The 14,240-nt window shown below is 43.8% G+C and overlaps 2 protein-coding genes across 3 annotated transcripts in view; both read right to left on the bottom strand.

Annotated features, from left to right (window-relative positions):
* Window positions 1-7,497: 7,497 nt before the first annotated feature.
* On the bottom strand, window positions 7,498-10,075 carry LOC131886165 (uncharacterized). 2 transcript variants are annotated; one of them, XM_059234422.1, is made up of 6 exons: window positions 9,390-10,075; window positions 9,134-9,318; window positions 8,841-9,054; window positions 8,656-8,772; window positions 8,122-8,599; window positions 7,498-7,823 (listed from the first exon to the last, which is right to left on the bottom strand). In XM_059234422.1, exons 1-6 carry the CDS (start codon window positions 9,671-9,673, stop codon window positions 7,560-7,562), a joined length of 1,542 nt encoding a protein of 513 aa, XP_059090405.1. In that variant the 5' UTR covers window positions 9,674-10,075; the 3' UTR covers window positions 7,498-7,559. The 2 variants fall into 2 exon arrangements, with proteins under 2 accessions (XP_059090405.1, XP_059090406.1); XM_059234423.1 differs by having other exon boundaries at window positions 7,769-7,990.
* Window positions 10,076-10,227: 152 nt separating this feature from the next.
* The window catches only part of LOC131886166 (microsomal glutathione S-transferase 1-like), a gene marked incomplete in the record, with an annotated part of 19,488 nt that continues 15,475 nt past the window's right edge, over window positions 10,228-14,240 (bottom strand). The window contains 5 exon segments of the mRNA XM_059234424.1: window positions 10,228-10,448; window positions 10,519-10,621; window positions 10,688-10,770; window positions 10,840-11,120; window positions 11,195-11,314. Of these exon segments, the coding sequence (XP_059090407.1) occupies window positions 10,305-10,448; window positions 10,519-10,621; window positions 10,688-10,770; window positions 10,840-11,120; window positions 11,195-11,279 (696 nt within the window).

Here is a 14,240-nt window from a genome sequence, read left to right as displayed (position 1 = left end):
GTGGGGTTTATTATGTCAACACTCTTCTGCCAGTCGAGATTTATGGTGGCGACGTTTCGGGCCAGCAAGGCCCATTTTGGCCCTACTACTTCGTTCTCATTCATTCGTCGCTCTTTCTTCGCAATCCATCGATCTCCGTTTGTGGCCGATCATTCCGAGGAATTTTCTAATCAGATTCGATTGGTTGACAATTTGTCGATTTATAGCCCTAGAAATCTGTAACCATTTGGAGGTTGCGATAGCCGAATTTTCATCCCATTACTAACAACCAGCCATGCTTAAAGTAGCTGCACTTGGTAATTCCGTACAAAAAATTGGCCTTTTATGTTTAACAGCCCGGGCTCTTTATTGAAAAATAATGCCTTACTGGGTTTCATTCTATATTGGTTTAGCCCTTTCAACTTGCCCGTTGTCGGTGGAATGAGAAGTGGCCGATTCGTGGCTCTTGTGGCTTCTACTTTTAAGAAATACGATTATGGGTTCAACTAAGTACTCCCCTTTGGCTTTGGGTGATAGTGCACTTTCAAGTCGTCGACCATTTTAGTCCCCAGGGTCGGTCACCAACAGAATAAGGTAGCGGTCTCTCCCGGTCCCATTCTTGGTTTGTGCAAATTTGCAGATCGATTTTCATGAAAATTCATTGAGGGCAACAGTTCAATGTCTCTCTCTAACTCTGCAAGCACCTCGTTGCAGACCTTCCTTCCGTTGTGCTACGTAGGTCGTCGCAATGGATCTGCGTGGAGATGCACCCAAATAACGAAGTCATGGAGCCACAATGGATGCCAAACCACATCTCAGATGTAAATTCCATCCCATCCAAAGGTTGGTGGTAGTAGAAGGTTGGAGAGCCAAACGGAAATCCCCCCCCCACACACACACACACGATTGGTAGCGAATGAAACTGATCATGACACGTTGGGAACATCTCCATGTTTTGGACCATTTCCCGTCCTTAAATTGAAATTGCTCTTTGGGGGCCAACCGGTGATTGGGATCAACCCAGGGCACAGAATGCTGGGAAACAAAGAGGGACACGCTTCATTAGACAAATATTTGTCAGCACTGCAAGGTGGATTAGTGGGTCCAGATGAGGTGACACGCCTCCTTCTGTCTCCCTTTTTCCCGCTCTCAATCTGATAACAAAATCTGTAGCGGAAAAGGGAACACTAACGACAGACCTGCGATGACAATGTGTTCTCACAAAACAGGAGAAACGACCCTTAAAATGTAAATGGATTCCTGAAGGACACTTGAGCAACACTATCGGCAATGTACTTTCAAGGCAATTAGGTTAGATTTGGTCTCGTCAGGCACTGTTTGCGTACCTTACATTAGGAACAGAGAGGTCCACTTTGTCCTTCACCGCTTGTTCCACTTTCGTGACGGATTCGATCGGCGAATTTGTCTGATCTGGACACTTCATCTTCATATTTCAGAGGAGATTCAAACTTACATACAACGGAGGGGTCTGGCTGGGCAGCAAATTCCTTGGCATGCCAAAGGAGCTACTTTTTCATATGAAGAGGTTGAACTGCTTGAAGCAGGCACATATTCCAGGATCACTCATCCAAAACGGAAGTTGGCACCCGAGAAAAATGGCACATTTGTCCTCAAAAATTGACTAGTTGCACGTGGAGGAAAGACAAGGCGAACAAATCTCTCACAAAGAACGGGAACTGCTCTACTACATAGAAGCTTTTAAGGACTGATGTTGATGTTTCAGAAACACTTATGGATCCAACCAAAGCGTGACGTTACGGCCCGTTAGGTTGAGGTCAATTTATTCTGAAAATGGAACCGACCTTTTCCGTGTCCACCTCATAATTAAGAAAGCATGCGGGCTCTATTTCTTCAATTTCAAGCGAGTCATGTTAGAGGCACAAAAAATCATTCGTCATTTTCTTAAGTGAATCTGTCTGTGACACAAGTTTGAAGGTACTTCTCAAAAGAAATGACGCTCTTGAGGGTTTCCTTTTCTTCTGGCCTTCCTCAAACTTAAGGCTCTAACTTAAATCAAACAGACAAACATTCAACTTGCCTCTTCCCTCAATTTCCCCGGGAATGAAAGAGATTCGTTTTAACCTTCGTTCTTTTATAACATAACAATAATCCTATTTTGGTATCTGATGTCATGTTCCTCGTTCAGCAAAGGTTCAGCCCGAGTTTGAGAGTTAACGCTATGTTTTCATTCTTGCACAACCTGGATTTCAAACTTTGGGCTTGAAGGTGTGTAGTTTGAAAAATCAAGATCGTTTCGAAGTTAAGATAAATGATAAAAGCTAAGGAACTTTTTTTTCCCTAACGTGAGGTAGATGATACGTAGGTGGACTTGGACTTGTGGCATAAGTTTTTCTTCTTGTTCCTTTTTTCCCTTGGAACTGTGGAACTTAAAGTCATCCTATTATCAAGCAATCTCAGTGAAAGTGTCATTGACGAACTTTTTAGCGGGAATGGAAAAGTTGTCGAGGGTTTGTCGGAACAAATCTTGGCAGACGTGGACATGAGAGGCTGATTTTTTTTCCATCTGGAAGGGCTATTATAGAGCAATTCCCAGTTGTATGGCGACGCTTAACAAGAGGCCATATCAAGAGATCCCATGGTGAAAGCCAATACTCGAAAGCCTTCCCCATTATCGTTTTATTTGTCCTTCAATTCGCAAGGAACACTTGGTGACCGTGGAGAGCCAAACGAGTGGAACACCAAACCCAATCCCAAAAGTTTTTTTTTGCAAGCAGTGCCACCATCTGTACGAAGCGAACGAAGAGTGCACCGTCAGACCAACCCTAACTCAGTAGTTCTCGAATTTGCATGCACAAAAGTGGCACATGTCATTCATATCGAAAACAACCCGACAAACGATCCATCCTCTTCCAGCGAAATCAATGGCACCCTCTCAACTCGAGATCCCCAAGCTTTTTTCTCCTCGTCCTCCGCCCATTTCCAATCGTCCCTTCCCATTTACAACTTACTTCAATCCAATGCCTGAAAAGGGGAGTGGGCCGATTGAAATCAAGGAACAATGTCGGATGAAAAATAGTCGTTCCGATATGACATGCATTCCACGATCGCGTTCCCGTCGTCGAGTTCCACTACCTGGCTCCGGCCTCCACGATGGAGATTGATTTAATCAAGCAGAAATCTCGAACTTTTCCGACTCTCTTTGGCTCGTTCGACTCGATCCCCTCTTTTCACGGAAGGGTTCAAACAATGAAACTTTGTTCCAAAAGGACTTATTCGAAATTGGCGCAGAGCAGATGCTGAACGGGGTGCAAGACGACGGCGGCAAGGCCCATTTAGTTTGATGGCCTAATTCTGAAAATTCGTGACAGATGATGAGTGAAAGTTCCATTCTCGATGCATTGTTTTGTGAACAAGATCGATTTCATTAATCTTGTTGCCCCGTTTATCTGACTTGGGATCATCCTCTGGCCCTAGCGAAAACACTATTTGGCAAATGCTGTTCAAACGTCGAGTAAGTCGTCGGGTACGAAAGCATGAGCAAAATCGAATTACGATCTCCAGTCAAGCTTGTCTCGATGTTTAGTAGCTCAGGGAGGCAAAAAGTGCAATTTACAAATGGCTATTATCTCTGTGTTTGACGACATGTCTTGAGGAGGAATTTCTTTGGGGGGGAAGCGGTCCCAGCCTTGAGCCTTTGGATGGACAAGGCTCGCTCGACATGTCGAGTTCAGTATTGCTACAATGTGCAGTATGTGTGTCGTGTGTGTACATACGTATGTGGTGCAAGATAAAATGGGAACAAATTCCCCCCACAGACAAGACAAGAAGGAACCGACCGGCCTTGAACTGGCCCAACAAGGTCGAACTCTGACAGAGATCTGTCCTTCTGACGTGAAGAATTTACTCATAGGAAAGGAGTTTCAATTCAACTTCCTTGATTAAAGCAAACTGTCGCTTCAATTTTCCCCCTTACGAAAGGCTCAGAGAAACTTACTTGTTGGTGGCTTTGAGCTCTCTCTCTCTCTCTCTCTCTCTTTTTCTCTCTCTGCTTCTTTGGAGAGGTAAATCTAGAGAGAGATTCCACGAGGATTATAGGCAAGAAATAGAGGATTCATTTGAAACATTTGAGCCTCATCAAACTTAAGCGAAGCGTTACCAAACGCATTGCCTTAAACTTGTTCTGGGGAAAAGTGGGTTTACCATTTTGGTTCGGGAGATGTTGCAGAAACCGTGGCACGTTTTCAGGTTGGATTATGAATATTTAAGGCTTCTCATACCACTACATTGCTTTTTTTAATGGTTGGATTTAAAAAAAAGGTGAGAAAACCGAAAATGGCAAGCACAGTTGATAAGGAATTTTAGGGTACGCCAAGATTCAAATGTAAGTGTCAAGAAATCCCAAGAAAACTGGAAACCTACACTTGCTGCCTGAATGAAACATGGTATTAATGATAAAGAACATGTCTTTAGCATTTAAAGTTAACCTGGAAACAGTTTTTTTATATAGTTCTTTAAACACCTGAAGACATGGATTACGAACCCCGGAAACTATATCGGTGTTTTAATGTAGCAAGTATTGATACTGTCCGATGTCAAGATTTAATGCGACCCTGTCGATACTGATGACAGGCGAGTAGTTGTGCGTGACTCGATTGCTCTTAGGCACAATTTTTCAAACTCGGATCATCTTTTCTTTGGATCTATCGGAAAAGTCAACATTCAACAAGAATGGATCCTCCTTATCCAAATATGCCAATCTCTTTTGGCCTTTAATCTCTAGCTATTACAAAACGATATAGATGAAGGTTGTATCGTGTCAGTGAGGCCGAGGAGCAATTACAAGGCAGTCGTCATGGGAACGGAGGTACGTACCGTCAGTTCTCTGTCTCAAAGAGAGAGAGGCTGACTGACCCTGTTTTGATGGCACATACTTTGTTCCAAGATCTTTTGTAAAACTTGTGAACCATTCGTGATGTGAGCCAAAAAGATGCCAATTAATACTTTCCTCGCCGCTCTGGCCTTTCCTCGAGTGCATGTGATTGATCCATTTGGACTGTTCAAGTGGTCTCACCAAAAACTTCAACACTCATTTTCGGAGACTGAGGAAGAAGTGGAAATCCCCAGGATCCTCACCCATACCAAACCGACTGATTTCCCACAAAGACTGACCCATAGCTATGTAGATGCATCAATCCCAACCAAATCCACCAACTCGCCTTCAGAACCATGGTCCGACAAATTATTGTTTTATTCCTCAAACCATGAAAGTGGTGAGAAAACAAACCTGACCCGAAACCACATCACCTTCACCTCGAGTTTGCCTGAGGATCTTACGAATGTGGTCTACAACCCTGACGAACTTGGCCAACAAATTTGTTCCATGGTGGTGGTGGGTTTCTTGATATTCATTCTCGTTTACCATTTCTACAAAATCATCAGTCCTCACGATGAAGATCCAAGCTCTCAGCCGAGTCACAGGGTTCAAACCATACTGTCCTTGCTCACGATCACGTCGATTTTGATCGTGATCCAAACGTTGTGCTGGAAATTGGCCACGAACAGTGTCATTCCGGAGATTCTCTGTCTCATTTGGAACGTTCCAATCACTCTAAACCTGGGAGTTTTGAGTTTCCAACATCTTTGGCTCTTTGCCTTGAAATTGTGTTCCACTCAAAAGTTGTTGCTGCTTGACCTCAGTATGGAACGGCTAACCAGTCTTTTTCATTGGATTTACGGGTCCCTTGGGCTTATCAGCTTCATTTTGGGGATCGGTAATTCAACCTCAGACGTCTTGGACTCGGACAATCACTCCCTGTACTGTTCAGTGGAACACTTTCAAACCATGTGGAGCCGATATCACTCGGCTTGCGTAATGATCCTCGCGGCCCAATGTCTCTTCATCAACTACCTCGCTTTGAAATATTGGATCCAGCACTTAGTAAATCGTCCCACGGAGACCAAGGCAAAATCATTGCAACAGAACGCCCAGCAATCGTGTAATTGTTCCAAACCCACTCGATCTCGAACACTTGGATCCATGCAGGTTTGTCCCATTTGTAAGATTCTCATTTCCTCGATTGAGGTTCCATGCGAGCATATGAAAACCAATGTGGTTTTTCTTCCGCCACAATTGCCTTCGGAACAAGAACACCCAAAGGTTCTCAGCCAAGGTCTGGTTTCTCTTCACTGTCTCGGCGGGCATATGCAACGGAATACGGTGCATCCAATCTCTGAACCGAGTCCCTTCAATGGAACTCATCGAGTCAAGAGACGGAGAGAGTGGCAATCGCTCGAGTTGAACCGTTTTATTGATGACGGTGACAGTGCTCCAGACTCTTGCATCCCAATCTTTTCATCCAACGAGGACTACTCAATACGGTCTGTCAGCCAAATTTTAGGAACCATATTTGCAAAGGCCTACCTGACTTGTCAAAAGATATAGAAAATTTGACGTTTGACATCTTTTGAAAGGGCAAAATGGCCAATGTACCTTTATCATCCAACCTTATGTTGGTAGTCTTGAATATTCTTTGATAGTGGTAATTGGGAACACCTTTATTCATTGCGACCAAAGGTCATGTCAGCGGTGATAGTAAATAGGCAAAATGTTATCGCTCCAGCGGTGACTTCTGTTCCACCAAAAGTTATCAGTTGTCCCACTCAAATGAGTAGAAAGTATTCGAAGCGTTGACACTGATGTGGTCCCAGTAGTTCATTAAATTTTGCTGACAGACCCTGTAGTACAAACCGAGCACCGACCGATTCGAGGGCGAATTCCTCCTCCCAAATGAATGGGAACATGCCTGATCGGCTCTCTCCATTAATCGTTCCCGAACCTCGCGTTCCTCAACCTCAAGAGGAAGAGGTTCCCACGTCAAAAGAAATGAAAAGTGAGATGTTTGACTTAATCTTCGAGCAAAAGTCCGATCGAGATCTGTTTGAAGCGGCGCGATCCATGAGGAAATTGCACCGGAGTCTCTCTCTCCGACGAAGATTCAACTTTGACGCGTTCGGAGACAGCCAATATTTTGATGGCGATGATTTGGGATCAAGGAAAAGAAGCAACATCCTTAAGCGCTCCTCGTCTGACCCTGAAGTGAATGGTCGCTGGGGTCATCATAACATCATGAAAGGGTCCGACAACCGTTCAAAGAACCAGATTGCCGAGCAAGACCTAATCCAAAGACTTTCATCTGTCGGATCATCTCAAACGTACAAACACTCGGGAACGGTTGCATGGAACCAACTGGACTCGTTGCAACACAAATATGTCTCCACCGAGGTTTGGAATCTATCCTCAGAAACCTTCGACACCGTGGAGAAGAAGCCAGATTTGGGCTTGGGGAGCGACCCGTGGATTCATTTCGTTCTACATCAACTTGTTTACTTGCCCTTGTTGATTTATTATATATTTATTGACGACTTGCATTCGGGATATTCGTCGATACTAATCCTGATTTTGGGCTTAACTTGGGAGCCTGTTATGATGATTATCATCGGGGGTGTTCTACCCCGTTGCAAAAGACTGAACCAATGGCGCAAGAAGAAATGTGCTCAATTATTCATTGACCAAGTCATCGTGTTGGATTAAAACCGTCTCAATAATCTTCGTCTTCATCATCGTCCTTGAGAATACCAAGCTGCTTCCCCAGATCCTTCACGTTGTTGATGACTTGTTCCTGGACCAAATTGAAGCTCATGGCTATCATGGCAATGCCAAAGAGCAAATACAATGAGCACAAAGCTATCCGGACCTCGCCGTCTTCGCTCTGCTGATTGGGCACCAGATCACCAAAACCGATGGTGGTCAACGTGATGAAGCAAAAATAGGCGCTATCCAACAACGACCAACCCTCCCAGTCCTGGAAAAATGAGAGAGAGAGAGAGAGAAAGCAAACATGAATAATGTAAACAATGAAAAGAGTTTTCTCACTCCCCATAAACAGCCTTTGCATTCCACGGCTTTGCTCTTTACACATCTGAAATATTATCGAATTGGCACCACCTACTCTTTATTTTCTCCGTCGATCTGAAATTGTGTGTGAGAGTGCTTCAAAATCCATGAAGGTGATTGATCCTTCTTCAGGAAAATCTACTTGTTATTGCTATGCCATGGGTTGGAGCTTGGCACATTTATTGAAGAACCTCACTAATACTCACTCTAAAAATGTAGGATCCCCAAACAATGTAAGCCACGACCAAGAGTAAAGACAACCAAATGGGCACGGACTTCCGGGAATAGTCATCTTGTTCATCTTCGCTGTAGTAATCGTCGTAGTAATAAGGATCAGCCGCCAGCCAATCGTCCTCGGGAACGCGATCCAGACGAACGTTAGGAGCGGAAAATTGGCGCATCGTCAACCCTCGATTAGGTAAGGTTCCACCTGATACCGTGGCGGATTGAACGGAGTCCATTCCCATGGAATGGTTGCTCTTTTGCGACTTTTGAGATTCACGATCACTTCGTCTCAGGCCCAGACCCCGGGATATCTTGGATGCCGTGGACATCTTTTTCTCGGGAGCGGGAGTCATCTCGTTTTGGTTGGCCATGTCCATGTCCAGATCCCTTGGCTTGTCATTTTTCTTGGTCGGGATGTTTTTGTCGATGATGTCTTTGTTCATGGATTCCTCATAGCATCTGGACATGAAGTTGGGTTAGCATCGTAAAATGGTCAAATCATCGGATCTACTCACCTCTCTGCCTCCGAATATGACAATGTACTGTCTGTTCGAGCAGTATCATCAGATTTCTGACTCGTTCTTTGAGATCGTCGAAGGGATTGACCTCTGGCTGGACTTCGCATGGACATTCTATCAAGTTGAAATTTCGTAGTCATATTCAAAAGTGATTAGTCCACTTCCTGTAACCATCAACTTACGATCGTTGAGGTCGACTCATGGGTCGCCTCCGACGTTTTCTGGGCTTTTTTGTACACAAATAGCAAAAAATTCTCCAGTAACAGAACCTGAAGGCATTGGCCATGGCATCACCGATGTTCGACCAACAGAGGACGGTCAACGGAATACCCATAATGGCGTAGAAAATGGTCACAATCTTCGCCACGGCGGTCTTGGGTGCGATATGACCGTAGCCTAGAAATTCAGAAGGATAACATCCGTCGACTTGAAGATTTTGTACCTACATAAACAGCCAAGGATATTCCCTCATCACCTATTGTGGTAATCACAGTTATGGAATAAAAGAGGGATCCGGCAAACGTCCAATTCACTTGGGATTCGTCCTCACTACCATCCCATCCCCTTTCCTTCAATGCAATGATGAGATTCTTCTCAAAAGTCCTCAACTCATTCACAACCTCGGCCGTCCAATTATCTTGCCTTAATACTTGCATGTTTCTGAAACCGATCAACACAAATTATGAAATACAAGACCTGTGAAGAGCCATGTCCATCTCAATGCCACAGACCTTGTGATATGCCACAAGGATTCGGTGACCGCCTCCCTGGTTCTAGTCATGTTTCGTTTGACTTCGATCTCATTGTAGCGTTCCAACTCTTCGAAGATGAAAGCGCCCAAAAAGCAATATCCCACCACCAACGATAGCAATCCGATGTGTGAAAATAAGAAGCTACAAATCGACCCCAAGACCTTGAGCAACTTTTGGCCTTTGGTGGGCGCTGGAGGTGCTTCAATGGGTTCGCCATACTCATTGAATATTTGGGGCGGATGTCTTGGAGGATGCGCGGCCATGGCTTGTCAAGCAAAGTTATTCGTACAAAAATCGATTCACCAACAACGGGCATGGTCAGACAAGTTGCAACTGATCTTGGTGAGCATAATCAGGAGTAATGCCATGAAGATCATGAACGCCCCGAACATCATCAGTTGCTTGGATTGTCGCCGACCCATGATAACGATGAGAAATGGCACCTCCAAATGATTTTATGATGTTTGCTAAAGCTCAGGAACAACAACAGTCAAAACATAGTAAGTAGCACTACTAATGACGGACCACGAGACTCGTTCACAATACAAGAGGGAGTGCTTTCCGATTAAGAGCAAAGCGAGAAGCAAAAAGCCCCAAGAGAATCATCGTCTCCCAACTTGGCCGTTTGCCGACTTTTTCCTCTCAAGTGTCTTTTCCAGCCTCATTCTTCGCGCTTCTCGAATCAGTGCGAAGTTGACCTATGCATGCACAGCAAACTGCGATCCCGCTAGATGAAGAGATGAGGAACATCAAGCTCCTCAGGTCTCATGGGCGACCTTGGGATGCGTCCCCATTTTGTCAGTTGATGAATATCCTCTTGGCTTTGAATTGAGATTTATTAATTCCAAACACACGGGAAGTGCCATCATTCATTGAAATGTCCCGATAAATAAATCAACGGGCAAACAGAGAGAAGAGAAGACGAGTGGCCAAGTAGCCATTGACGGCACACCCGCTGAGGAAGAAGTAGAACCTCCAGGGCTGATTCTTCAAAGCAATATAGGAGAGGGTGTGACCGAATCGGGCGGCCAAGAAGAGCTGAAAATTCAATTCCTATGAATCATGTAATCCAATATGCCAAAATGTCAAACTGAAAAATGATTATTACCCCGCAAATCCAACGAATCTCTCTCAATGACGGATCCGTGGTCACATACATGTTGCTCAACATGCAAAACGGCACGAATGCTTCAATATCATTTAGGTGCATCCTAAATTCAGAAGGTCTATCATTACTAGACACAAAGACACACGAATTATCCATTAGTTCCTTTTACCTTCGGATCCGTTCAACCACGGGATCGTTGGTGATCACTCCAGTCCCGCCAAAGGCATCAATATCCTCGGGCGTGGAAAAGACCTACCAAAGAACTTAATTGCAACAACCATCCGATGTACACTTCTAAGTGAATGATCCAAATCCACTTACTTTTCTCTGGATCCGATTCAAAACGGTGATTTCCGAGTTGAGAATCAGTTTGGCACCCAAGAGCCCGGTGGTCAAAGCCACGGTCTTGAAGACATCATTTTCCAAATTGAAGAAGGAAGGCGCCATTCCGTCTCTGAAGTGTGAGGTCAGTGGATAGTCACCGAAATATCGTCCGTAGAGGCTTCGAGGATTCAAATTCTCGACTGTCGTGTTCAAACCGTTCTTGACGATATCACTTAGTGGTTCGCCACTGGCAATTCGATCATAGAACGAAAACACGCCTGAAATATCAAGTTATGTACCGTGTCAATGCGTTGATATTGGTGTGTGTACACATTGCTCCGTACAGTCTCACCTTCTTGAACAGAGTTGGCCAATTGGGTAGCTTTTTCAGGTACAAAACTTGTTAGGGAATCCTCCGACCCTGTGGATGCAGACATCAGCCACTGCTCGTCCAAACCTGATGTGTATCAATACTAAAATTCAAGGGGTTTGTTATGAAATGAATTGATAGCACTGCGATATGGATTTTGTGAAAGGGAAGAAACTTGAAGGAATTGCGTCTTGGATGGACTAGGAGAAGAAAGAGAGGAAAGTCCTTCGACGAAGAGGGCTTTTTGGGTTGCTCTGAGAGTGTACGGGAAAATACACACGCCCTGGAAACTGAGGATGACTTTGAACAGAAGGGAGACATGGAGACTACTGAACCTCTGAAAGCTCGCGAGAGTGCATGTACGGCATGTACCACGGAAAGAGGAGGCAAATTCAAAGAGCACATTTTCATGGAATTGTTATAAGTTCATTAGAAATCAGCGTACTATTATTTCATTACTTTTGAGCCATTGCGATAGAGATAAGCCAATCTAAGCACAACTATATTTTCACGTGGTTATCAATACCCTCACAATGGAATCGGATCAACAGAACTAAGTCGATTGATCTCAATACGTTATTTTTTGTTCTTATTTACTTGGTTTTCCAATTCTGACATAAATATTGAATAATTGATTTTTGAAACCTCTTCGAATCATTGTGCATTGCCGTACTGAGACTAATTGCACTACGTGTAAATTGGAAATAGCAAAATGATACGGACACCTTTTTAGACCATTACTTTAGCGTCATTCAAAACTTTAATTGGCGACAGCTTCTGACTACATCTGCCATTCACAAATTCAATAACGCATTTTGAAATTAATGAATAAGACCAGTCCTCCCCATTAGCGTCAGACCTTCGCCAAGAGTGACCTAGTTAACAACCCACGTCGCAATTTTCCTCATGAAGTTTCAAAACCCCAAACCCTCAATTAGGAATGGTCAACAGCCATCATCCTCTTTAAATTCAGACACAAGTAAAGAGGTTATTATGGAAGGGGACTGGAGTTCAAACCCCAAACAACTCTGTCATGTGTGCGAGATGAAATTGGAAAGCTCGTCCTCGTCGGTGATTTTTCAGCATGGAAAACGTCAAGAGAGGACTTTTCCCCGTGACAAACCTTTCGAGGACATGAAAGTTGTCTCAGAGTCGAAAGAAGACGCAGCCCGCCTTCGGGTCAAAGAGCAAAGCCTCGGAAAACCCGCACATCATGAAACCTCAACCTCGTCTAAAACGTCAGCACATTTGCCTTCAAAGGGGTATCTGGTCCGAATCCAGAAGCGTATGATCATGAAACAGAGGAACCTGGAACATGCATTTATCGGCCTCCTTTGGAAGACATTGCAGAATCTATTGGGACTCGGAGGACAAGGATGGGACTGTACGTTTGCCGACCTGATGGTTTACCCTTTGGATTCAACATTGGGATATGGAATTCCACAGAAACAATATGCTTTATCTCTAGCTACAAATGGAGAAAGTTACCCTGAAGACGTGCGACAAATCAAAGAAGAGTTTACCAAGATGTTTTGGACCCGTTTCAACGATTTAAGGTTCAATGGGAATTCCGAGTTTGCTCCTTTGGAAAAAAGAATCGTCAATTGTCGAACAGAACTCCGAAACATTCTGAGAACCGATGTGAACGCTATAGGCAATATTTCCAACTTGAAAGAGGTGAAACGTAAGCGCAACAAGTTTATGGCCGATTTTCAAAGACTGACAAAAGATTTGGCCAAATTGAAAGCCAAAATGGACATTGATGAGCAAAAGAGGATAGAAAAACAACGGAAGCTCGAAAGAGTTGCCGAAGAACTCTTGGCCCAAAACTATGATCTGGAGGATGAAGTCCTAAACCTCAAGCTTGATAATTTTGAACTTTTGTCCTTAATCAAAGAAGAAGCACAAAGGCAGCGTCAAGAGCACCAGAAAATCGAATCTTGTTACTCTAATTTGGTGGCCCAGCCCGGACATCTTGCCTCAAACTCTATGAACACCCTGGAAGTTGCTATCAACGATGAAGATGTTCAGTCTTTGGCCAAGAGCGACATTGATCACATAACGTCCACGGACATGAATCATTTGGATGCCAAACTCCCGTGTGGTTCCGAGGACGTAAAATATGAACCAACCAACCCAGATAGTGACAACGAAATTTCCCAAGAGAAACATATCATAAAAAGAAGTAACAAGAATCATTTGAATTGCTTTCTCACCCCAGATGAATCCGAGTCTTCTTCCAACTCCCAAGAAGACTCTTCCAGTGAAGACGGCATTAAAGAACCATCCAGAGTCTTTCGATTAAAGAACAGCCATTCCTATAGCAAAAAAATGTATCGGACTTAAGAAGCTATAGTGGAAATTATTAATGATGATTCATTGATTCATTGGACAGGATTGAAGTTCAAACCTAAGCAGAAGTTTGCCAATCTTACAGCAATGAAATTGATGAAATCCCGTTTGGATAAGAACATTGATGTCGAAAACTGTTAATTGTACCAACTGTTTACTTCTCTCATTCTTCCATGAGATCCTGTATAAAAAATAATTGCTTTCCAATTTGTTTGGTCGCCCAATCATCTGAAAGAGTCTAGAGCACTTCGGGAAAACGTTATTCTGGAAAGAAGCCAAGTCTCCCAACCTCCAATTAAATGGTTTGATTATGTGTAGTTGCATTCAAATAAGTCCCTAAATGGACATTGAAGCGAAGTTTACCCAATCTTAAATATCAGGTTATTTTCTTGGAATATCCAGTTCGACTCTACCGAAAAAGTAAATTCAAAGGTCAGGCAGCTTATCCGACAAATCCAAGAGAATGTTGTACCTACCTTTTGTCTTCAAGGAATGTGTTCAAGTGCTCTTTCCTGCTGCACTTCCAAGCACACCGTTTCACCCCCTACAGGTGGATCTATGTTAAATATTTCAAATGCCGCGGTTATTAATGGACTTGTCAAGGGGCAACAGGGGCAACAGTCGGAAACCCATTCACCCTCCACTTGGCGCGAGCCATAGAAAACCATAACTAGAA

Source organism: Tigriopus californicus, chromosome 9 (genome assembly GCF_007210705.1).
Source record: "Tigriopus californicus strain San Diego chromosome 9, Tcal_SD_v2.1, whole genome shotgun sequence".
Lineage (NCBI taxonomy): Eukaryota > Metazoa > Arthropoda > Copepoda > Harpacticoida > Harpacticidae > Tigriopus > Tigriopus californicus.
Note: the sequence above shows the minus strand (reverse complement) of the source record. Positions and strands in the feature narration are given on the sequence as shown.